Below are 10,403 nucleotides of genomic sequence, written 5' to 3'. Positions count from 1 at the left end.
CATATTTCACGTTGCGGTACTTCTTTGTTGCGTTCAGCGTGGCAGAGGCTTTAATGAAAGTTCTCATCAATATGTTGAGAACTTCGAGGAACATGCCCTCATCTCCTCTGAGGAGAGTTTCGTCTCGGAGTCTTATTCCAAGGTCGAACGTGGGCCCCCCTAATCCACAAATCAAGCAGTCCAGGTGGACTTCGTCAAATTGGGGACCTTTGCATCCTCGCGAGGCGAGGAATCCCAGTAGTTCTGTGAACCACTGCCAGAACAATTCCATGTCGTTCTCCCCTGACCATTTCTTGTCAGGGAATGCCAGCCCATTTTTTAGGGCTTCAGGCTTCACTCCTTCTGGGTAAGGAGTGAGTATTCTCACTTCGGCCATTCTTATGGCCTTTTCGTACCATTTCTCCAGGTACTCTTCTTGATCCCCTGCCTTCATGGGGTCACTATCCAATGGAGATCTCTCCTTTGGGGGGGTTTTTGCTGGGGGAAATCTTCCTCGCAGCATTTCTTTGGTTTCAGGCGAATTTGCCTGAAGTTGTATTTGGATTCTCTCATTGTTTTGAGAGGGTGTGTTTGAGTTACCTCTCTATTCAAGAGGTCTGTCATAAGTGGATGTTTGGCCGAACCTTTGGTACGTGCCAATTCTCCTCCTAATCTCTGAACGATGCCTTCTTTTGGCATCGTCTTCTCCTATCCTTGGGAGAAGGATCTCCTTAGCATCTCTGTTGAGTCGCTGATGATATTCCAGTGTGCTTTCACTGGTGGTTTTTTCGTGAATTTTTCACGAGTTCTATGTATGTCCTGGACCGTGGTCCAGGGGTGTTTATTTGTTTCCTCACTTTTTTGTGAGAAATTTATTTCCTTCAGCAAGTCTGTCTGTTCGCTGATTTTTTCAGTCAACGCATCGATTGCGTTGGCCATTCTTTCTAGAGTTATCTCTAGATGAGCCGTACTGTTGTGGTTCATTTCCTCGATCTTTTTTTGGATCGAGTTTATCGCGTTTATTATGCACAATTCCTGGTTTTCCAGGAGGAAGTTTGGTTGGGCGAGCAGGGACTCTCCCCAGTTGACATTACCACTTCTGGGGGTTCCAGAATGGGTTCTTGGAGTGAACACTCCACGCTCGCTTTGTTTAGGCAAGGCCACTGTGGAGGGTGCTTCCCTTTCATAGAGGGGTCTGTTCACTAGTTTTTCCTTACTTTTCCATAAGGCTTCTTCAGCGAACTCCCTCATTTCAGTTTGCCTCCTCTTCATTATCTCAGAGACCTCCTCCGAGGTTGGTGACCTTGCCTTGTCTGGCATGGCATGTGGGAGTGTAAACAGCGGAAGTTCTTTTGGAGCTTCTGCGCTCTGGGAGATCCTGCTCTCAGGGCGTATCTTCGCACCTTCTCAGGCTTTCAGCCTGAGAAGAAGTTGGTCTTCGCTTTCCGTCCTCCATTTGGATGGAACCTGGAACAAGTCCAGTAGTTTTTCGGATAGTCGATGCGGGGGCTCTTCCCTTTGTTTCCCTTTGTCTGCCTTTGGGGCTTGACTTGGGGGCGTGAGGGGGGACTCTAGGGGATAGTTGGGCCCTGGAGTTTCCTGCCACTCTATCCAATCAGCTTTTTGGGCTGATCGTTCGGCACTTACACGTTTATCACGCAAGTCGATCACCTTGTGAGGAGGTGAGGGATCTTCCCCAGTTTGGGTTAGATCGGTATGTTGTGGAGTTCTGGGGGTATTAGGCCCCGCACTTACTCCACATAAGTTTCTAAAACCTTCAGGGGCCAGCCCTGAGGTGGTTGCTAATGCTGGATCATGTTGATCCTCGTTGTCATCTGACGATGGCTTTTGGTTTGAATCTCCCATGATGGGAGATTGCAGTTTCTTAATAGTGTCGCTGCAGATGCAACTTTGCCCTTGCAGGCATGTTTAGGCGCCATATGCGCTACCGAGTCAAATGTTAAGAGTAGATAGTTGTTGTGGGTTGTGTTGTAAAACACACCTCATACACTTAAAAAAGTGTGAGGTCTTTGGGTAGCTCAGCACACAAGGCTGTAAGTAATACAAATATGTGTATTTTACGGTGGTGTGTAAGCAGTTACCCGGAGGTTCCCACTTACCCATGTGACTATATGTATCTAATTTACATGTGACTCAGGGTTTGGGGCTATTGCCCTGACATTTACACAGTAAGGGGCGGAACTGAAGGAAAGTGTTGTTAGAGCACTCAGTGGGACACTTGAATGGGAGGGAGAACAGAACTTAAATCATATTGCAACCGCATGGCAGTATAAGTAGCTAAAGTAATAACAGGATATCAGACAAAAGTAATAAAGGAATAAGATGCACATAAGCGCTACATGTGGAACATATGCAACAGTGAAACATAGAGCACATGGTGAAAAGGTAACCGATATCAGCATGATGTATGTACCGGAGCATCATCATGGCTTGTTCATCCAACAGAAAGTGCTGAGGCCCGAGTATGTGCAAGGGCCGAGGCCAGCAAGAGCTTCAAGTTCCTGCTTCTGATGACTATTCTGAGCCCACACACGAGTTGGTGCCTCTGCAAAAGATGACCATGATGGTGTCAGAGGAGGGAGGTTGGATGGCACGATGAGAAAGTTCTGAGGTCACATGGCATTCGACACTGTGTGGAGTGGGACCTTTCCTTTGTTTCGTGCTTTGCATCCTTGCCTGCATGCACAAGCAAAAGAATGAATCTTTCTTCATGGCAATGCTAGAATCTCCCCTTGAGTCTTGAGATTGTTGACCATGCAAAGTACTTGAAATGTTATACACGTGTGCTGCCGCTGCCAGACTTTGAACCTTCGTGTTGTGAGACAGCAACAGTTGACTCGGTGCTTTAGCGCAAGGATCGACTTACATTATGTTGGTGAGACATCTGATTGATGTTAGGTTTATATCTTGTCAGTTCTTATCACTTCATGTTTATTTAGCATTTATCTTCTTTTTTCCGACCTGTTGGTCACTTAACGTTTACCCCTGTTACATTCTAGTAATGGATGCTTAAAAGCTCGATGTTTACACTCACGAGACTGAGGCTGATATACCTTTTACTATGCTCATGCTCATTCATTGACTTATCTCATATCTTTACTAGTATCATTTAGCTGTCCTGTGTTAATTTGCTGCAAAAACATGGTTTTGGAGCACATGGATAGTAGTAACATGTTACAAGGCTGGGATATGCTGCACAGCTTGCATCATATCTTGACGGAGGAAATCTGCTTTGGACACATAGTCCTTGCGAACATCAGGATCAAGGTCATGCAGTTCATAGGCACGATTGGCGATTCTGGGATCGTTGAACTGATCCAGGAGTAGAGAGCAGTCAAGGGGCTGCTTGGTTGCACAATAATGGCACAACCCTTTAGCCATTTCGCGTATCTGTGGCCTATATTTCCCAATGAACATCAAGGCCATGGAGCCCAGTGAGAATAGGTTGATAATGGAAGGTGAATGAAGAGGCTCTTCACCACTTGACAGCGCATGGGCAGCTTTCCACACCATAGCCATCAAACACACAGTGACCGTAGAGTCCTCGCTTGTCGATTGGTCCGAGGAGCTCTGATCCAGCCAGCTTGCGAAAAACGATCGCTTCATGCACCCAGTGGCAAGAAATTATGAACTCTGCATGACACACCAGGGGCTAACCTGGCCCTCTACAGCAAGTGTCGCATAGGCATAAATCTGCCCTGGGGGAAAGATGCTAGATAGCTATGTTAAACGGATGTTCAAACGACAATAAAAGCCACTCACACCGTTTGACTGGGGGAAACGACAAAGGAAGAGAAGCGAAATGGGGCTTCATAGAGGTACTCGAAGCCAAGAGCCAAGGGCAAATCAATGTCATTGAAATTGAAGATGATGTGCTGGTCATCTCGTAAACGGGGGATGAAGAAGATGACATGCCCAGTGGCACAATAAAGGCTCATGCCAACACCGTTTGGAGCCTGAATGGGAGGATGGATGGAGCCGATGGCTGAGATCACCAGCCCTTGCCAATTTCGGACATGAACAGGGATGTCTCTTAGAGGGAAATCTGCCAGTGCTGCATCATGAGTATTCAAGAGCCTGTAAAGGTGTAAGCACATATAATATAGATAAAAGAACAAACACAATACCTCTCTATCGGCTGATAGAAGCTGGCGGCATCTGGGGCATGGGTAATGATCAATGGCCTCGATGTCTCCCAATGATACATTTCACAGATAACATCGCCTGCATGCATATCTAGTGCTATTCCAGTTGATGGGGGATCGTTGAAGTCTAGAATGAGGTTGATGGACAGGAAGTAGTGAAACGACATACACTCACCCATAAACTCAACCTTGGACTGAAAATTCAAGAGGCCAAAGAGCATCGGAATGTCGAACTCTATGGGGTCTGGCTGGCCCATTAGGACGATTGGAGTACCACCATCAAGATTGGCCTGGAACTCATGTGGTGACATGGTCAGCACCTGCTTAGCCTCCATCATGACTGGCATTGTAACGGGTCTATCGCCTAGACTCGAGACAGAGAGAAGGGGGAGGGTGGTAGTGTGCGTGGGTGTGGTTCGTGAGGCCGGGTCTTGGTCCGTGGGCACTACTGAGTCTGCAAAAACCTCAAACGAACACTCACCTACGTCTCTCTTGGACGTCAAGGCTGAGTATTATGATGTGAGGGGTCTTAGACGTGAGCAACTAGCTCAGAGGGGGCGTTAGGGTCGTGGATGGCGTCTTTGCCACTTGGATGCAACTTCTGCTTGTCCCTTCACGGGTCTATTCAATACTAACTTGTTATGTACAAGCTGTTATCTATTTTATATGAGTTGGAAATGGAATGAATGGGGTGGGGGAATTTAAACGGGCCGTTAGGCAACCGTAAATGATGAATATCCAATTGGGAACAAAGAAACAATAAAAGAAATATGAATGAATGGGGAAAATGTGACAACGGGTCCGAAATGGGAAATGTAAACGTTAACTCCGCAACGCTTCGCCACAGCGCCCGCCTATCCTCCCGACAGCAACCTCCTCATCTCCAGCTTTCCAACGAGCCCCTATTCGTCCCATTTGGTGCAGTAGTTCTTGAGATGTGGCCATTGACAGGTGCTGCCAAGACCACGTGAGAGTATACTCCGTGCTGAACCATCCAGGTATGGGATTGCCATTCTGGGAAATGCTCCGGGGGTGAAGAAGGGTGGTAGAGCATCACTATCGGGTGGAAAGACGGCTGGGTTGTGAGTGTGGGTATGGAGGTCTGGAGAGGGGGTGAAATTGGCGGTGTGGTTGGGCGTGGGAATTTTGCTTGGGGTTGTCAGGAATGATGGGGAAAATATGGAAAAATATGGAATGAGTGTAAGGAGTGTTGGATAGTGATAGAATGGGTATCGTGAGCATCAGCGGATATGTACTGCATGTTGGTGACCAAATTCCACAGAATCCGACTTTTTGCGGTACACGGAGTTGTCCCCACAACAGCGTCCAACCCTCAGAATCATGCTGCAGTGAATTTACATAACACATCAGACGACGTGAAGATGCCTGCAGTGCTGTCAGCAGCTGCCTGAGCAAGGAAATAGGGAATGACTCACCAAATCATTGAAGGATGGAAACAGAAGTCAGAATTATGAAGGGATGCCTTCCCATCAACAAGAGAGCCAACTCGTAAGGTTACATGAAGGTGGGACTGTGGAGTTCTCAGCCTTGTTTGCCTGACAACAAATATGGAAACTTTACCTTGGGGCCTGCATCTGGATCAGGACCAGCATTCTCTGAAGCCTCACTTGAAGTCAGTGTTGTGTCCACAGCGGTGACATCGGGCCAGGAGTGAACAGCATCTTGAGAGAGTAAGAAGGACATTGTTTGCTCCTTGATCATGCGAATCAGTTGGATGCACCCATTGGAGTTAAGCTCGTCTCTTTTTACGAGGTCGAGGCCCATTCCCCCCCTTGTGTTTGCATTTCTGACAGGTGGAAGATGGCTCCTGAGTCTGCAAAGGCAGTATGGTTGTCTGGGCATCGCTGTTGATGAGGCTCCTCTGCTCAGTATCACATTCCCCTTGGGTTGCAATGGGCTCAGTAGGTACCACTTGTCGATATGCAGTGGAAGACATGGCTGGGACTGATCGGCTCCTCCGGGTATCAAATTGCCCTTGGCTTGGTGCAGGTTCTGGACCCTCACTGAAAATGTGAGGTCGAAATTGGAGTGGGGCAGATTGGCTCCTCTGTCCAGTACTGAACTTCTCACCAGAAATCCTCTGTTGATCAGCGGAATGTTGGGGGGGTGATTGAGGTTGGGGTGTGTGAGCTGCAGGAGGGTGGGGAGCTGGTGGTCGATGTTATGGAAATGGGATTTTCCCATTTTTAGCCTCTTATGGGCTCTATGCAGTACAATATCACGTGACATGTAAATAATAACAACCTAACCAACAATTATCACCCAAAACACCCGATGTCCATGTTATTGTAAACCCCATTGTTACAACATCTGTTACATTAATTGTAACATCTTCTCAATGTCACGGCCCCCTCCTGCACCCAGACGCTATAGAAATGGGCCAATTAGGCCCCATTTTTATAACAGTTGAGGTGTAGAAGAATGACGTTGGGGTGTGGGTGGTTGAGGTGTAGGAGGATGTTGGGGTGTGGGTAATCGAGGTGTAGAAGAATGTCCAAATGTGGATTGGGACGCACTGGTGGTTGGGCCGTGAAAAATTCCGACAGCTGGGCTGAGGCTGGTGGCTCGACCATGGACTTTGGAGCGAAAGATGATTGGAATTCGGGGGGTTGTGAAATATAATGGGCCACAGATGGCCCAGCAACTGATGAGTTGGCATCCTGGTCAGAGACCGATTGCACAGTAGACCCTTCATCCTCCGAGTCAGAGAGGGGGTCAGAGACACAGTTGATGGACTCTGGAATGGACAGCGAAACCATTTCCCATGCACTCTGGAGTGCATTGAGGCTGTCTTGGGAAATACACCCATTCTGGGTGACAGAAAATATGAGCTTGAGAATAGTGTTCTCGAGCACTGCCTGGGGGCCATTGAACTTCTGAAACCCACCACGCAAGGCAGCATGTGTCAACATGGTATTGATAGTCAGGAGAGTTGTAGGGTTGGTGAGGGTGGTATCAAAGAGTAAGACGAGCAGGGAAATCAAGATAGCCATAATCAATGGGCTAACAAATGATTGACTGGAAGATTGTCAGTGGGAGATCCATCGAGAGAACGGGAAAAACCTACTGCTCAGTGGAAGCACAGAAATTCAGTTCCTGTTGGAACTTTAGGATCCTGCAAGGAAGAAACTTGACAATACTCACAAAAAATCTTTCAGGGCCCAACTCTGCGATGTTTTTCAGAGCAGCAGCACAGTAATAGACATGACTCAGCAGACATAGTTGCTGAGATCCGGTGTCAAAACGCAACCTGTGCTGGATCAACTCTTCTGAGGTGTGAACAGGACTGTGGGGTAGGGTTTGAGAAGCGAGGAGCTTGTCATAGACCGGATTCGAGACGAGGGAGTGTCTCCATAACAGAGGGCTTTGGCCTCAGCGACTTCTGCCAGGAGCGCTGTGCCTAGTGACACGTCCGTGCCCTAACTTACTGACTGGCGATCAGAACCTAAGGGGGGGTAACTCTAGTTGATTTTATTACTGGGGTGTAACCTATGTACAAGTGGGATATATATATGGTTACAGCGAAGACGGGTCCACAATTGGTGGAGCCGAACGGAGCGGAGCTAACGGGGTTAAACATTAGCCGACTGAATATTACCGACGAGTCGGGTCGCAGGGTTAGCGGAAAGGCAGGCGATAACCCAGAAATGGAAAGGAGGGATAGGCCCGAAGGTGGGCTCTGCAGGGCAGGCGAGTGTATTGCCCAGCGGAGGCAGGAGTGCGCTAGCGGACATCGGAGCTGTCCGGAAGTCTTTGGGGCTCCATACTTAGGGAGGCATAGGTAATAAATTGAAATGAGGGGGTGGTGACCATCGAGGGGTACCGAGAGGATTGCGGAATACGGGAGCTCCGAGGTTAGTGAAGAAGGAGCGGAGTTAGTCTGGGGGGAACGGAGGGACCGGAAGTCGATGGCCGGGGATGGATATGACAGAGCTGGAAGAAACCAGGAAATAGGCCATGTAGCCCAACAAGGCGTTCTGGAATCCTGCTTAGCCAATACCGTACACTCCGCTTGGTCGCCTCAGGAGGAGGATAACTGGCTAGCCATGAGGAATCAATGGGTGCTATGTCGAGAGGGGGGTCGTTGTTGTGGGGACAACTCCGTGTACCACAAAAAGTCGGATTCTGCGGAATTTGGCCACCAACACATACCACATACCCTCTGACGCTCCCGATGTTCATTCTATCACTATCCAACACTCCACAAACTCATTCCTTATTTTTCCCTATTTTCCCCATCATTCCTGACAACCCCAAGCAAAATTCCCACGCCCAATCACGCCGCCAATTTCACCCCCTCTCCAGATCTCCATACCTACACATACAACCCAGCCATTTTTCCACCCGATAGTGATGCTCTACCTTCCTTCACCCCCGGAGCATTTCCCAGAATGGCAATCCCATGCCTGGATGGTTCAGCATGGAGTAGAGTCTCACGTGGTCTTGACAGCACCTGTCAATGGCCACATCTCAACAACTACTGCACCAAATGGGACGAATAGGGGCTCGTTGGAAAGCTGGAGACGAGGAGGTTGCTGACGGGAGGATAGGCGGGCGCTGTGGCGAAGCGTTGCGGAGTTAACTTTTACATTTCCCATTTCGGACCCGTTATGATATATTCCCCATTCATTCATATTTCTTTTATTGTTTCTTTGTTCCCAATTGGATATTCATCATTTACGGTTGCCTAACGGCCCGTTTACATCCCCCCAGTCCATTTATTTCATTTCAAACATATATAAACTAGATAACAGCTTGTACATAACAAGTTAGTATTGAATAGACCCGTGAAGGGACAAGCAGAAGTTGCATCCAAGTGGCAAAGACGCCATCCACGACCCTAACGCCCCCATTGAGCTAGTTGATAACGTCTAAGACCCCTCTCATCATACTACTCAGCCTTGACGTCCAAGAGAGACGTAGGTGAGTGTTTGTTTGAGGTTTTTGCAGACTCAGTAGCACCCACGGACCAAAACCCGGCTTCACGAACCACACCTGCGCACACTACCACCCTCCCCCTTCTCTCTGTCTCGAGTCTAGGTGATAGACCCATTACATCGTCCACCATCCAATGAAAACGAACTGCCAGCATACAGGCAGTAAGCCGAGGAAAAATATCCCTGGCAGCACTCCATTTGAAAGTGGGTTCTGGAAATTTGGTGCTCAAATGACGATGGGGTTTGGGTCCTAAGGTCAACCATTGGTCCCGTGTCTCAGGGCTCCAGGCAAGAACACCAAGTGCCAAGTCATCTTCAGGCTGGAATCCTTTGTCCTCGAAAATGATATTGACAAAGGATGAGAATTGTTTGGGCATTGCTTTGCGTGGCATTGTGTGTTATCACGATGTGTCGAGTGGCAATCCCATGTCGGAAAATCGCGAAATCAATCAAAATCACGAGACTTGACATTTAAACACCAAAATTTGACGTTTAGACATGAAATTTGGCATTTAAGTGCTGTGGTAAATTGTTTAGGGTGTTTTAATATAATCAAATCTGTTTTTATACCCCTGAAACGCTCTGAATATGTTTTTAACAATTTAACAAATGTGTCATAAATGCTTCTTGCCGCATCGAAATCATCAAAAACTTGTCTCATCTAACACATAAAGTACCACCACATCTGGCCAATGCATTCTCATCGGCTGTTGGATGGTTGTTGTAAAAAAATGCCATGAAATGTTTACCGGGCATTTAGATGTTATACGGGATTTTCCGACACAGGAAGATGGGCAGCACGTGATGTGAATCAAAACCCTACTTGCACAGCTTTAAGAGAATGAATGGGTCCGATTTGAGTATGTACATTGAACGCTATAGTACAGTAATCTCTCTTCAACGGGAAGAGAATAGTACAGGCAAACAAGAAGGGCATTCATCCTTGGGTGAATAATAATTAGAATGGGGCAAAACACAGTTTGAAACCCTAGCTTACAAATGGTGTGTTTGGAGGGGACGCTGTGAGGTTGGCAATGTCATTGAGAGATTTGGGCCCATCACCAAGATAATGCAGCTCTAGAGGTTGGTGTTCGGTGATTTTTTCGAGTATGCATTGAGTGGCGACAAAATCACCAGGTTTAAGGTCATAAATGTACAAGTCATTCTTGTCTTGCTGAAAATTGTAGGAACCTAGAGGTTTCACATCGTAAATTTGAGTCTTTTTCTTTTTATATATTTCCTTGCGCTAATTCGCAACTAGGTAATGATTAATAACATTAGTTCACATCTTTGGAACTGA

At 47.4% G+C, this 10,403-nt stretch overlaps 1 protein-coding gene across 1 annotated transcript; it reads right to left on the bottom strand.

Moving 5' to 3' along the window:
- Positions 1 to 3,174: 3,174 nt before the first annotated feature.
- On the bottom strand, positions 3,175 to 8,169 carry EI90DRAFT_3167784 (uncharacterized protein; the record flags this gene model as incomplete). Its single annotated transcript, XM_039066303.1, has 10 exons — positions 3,175 to 3,600; positions 3,658 to 3,712; positions 3,763 to 4,077; positions 4,128 to 4,272; positions 4,321 to 4,435; positions 5,727 to 6,158; positions 6,683 to 7,184; positions 7,234 to 7,262; positions 7,311 to 7,481; positions 8,101 to 8,169. Coding segments are annotated over 10 exons (2,259 nt in total), but the record flags the coding sequence as incomplete, so codon positions are not given.
- Positions 8,170 to 10,403: the final 2,234 nt, after the last annotated feature.

This window comes from Cantharellus anzutake, assembly GCF_015039405.1.
Source record: "Cantharellus anzutake strain C23 chromosome Unknown EI90scaffold_105, whole genome shotgun sequence".
Classification (NCBI taxonomy): Eukaryota; Fungi; Basidiomycota; class Agaricomycetes; order Cantharellales; family Hydnaceae; genus Cantharellus; species Cantharellus anzutake.
Note: the sequence above shows the minus strand (reverse complement) of the source record. Positions and strands in the feature narration are given on the sequence as shown.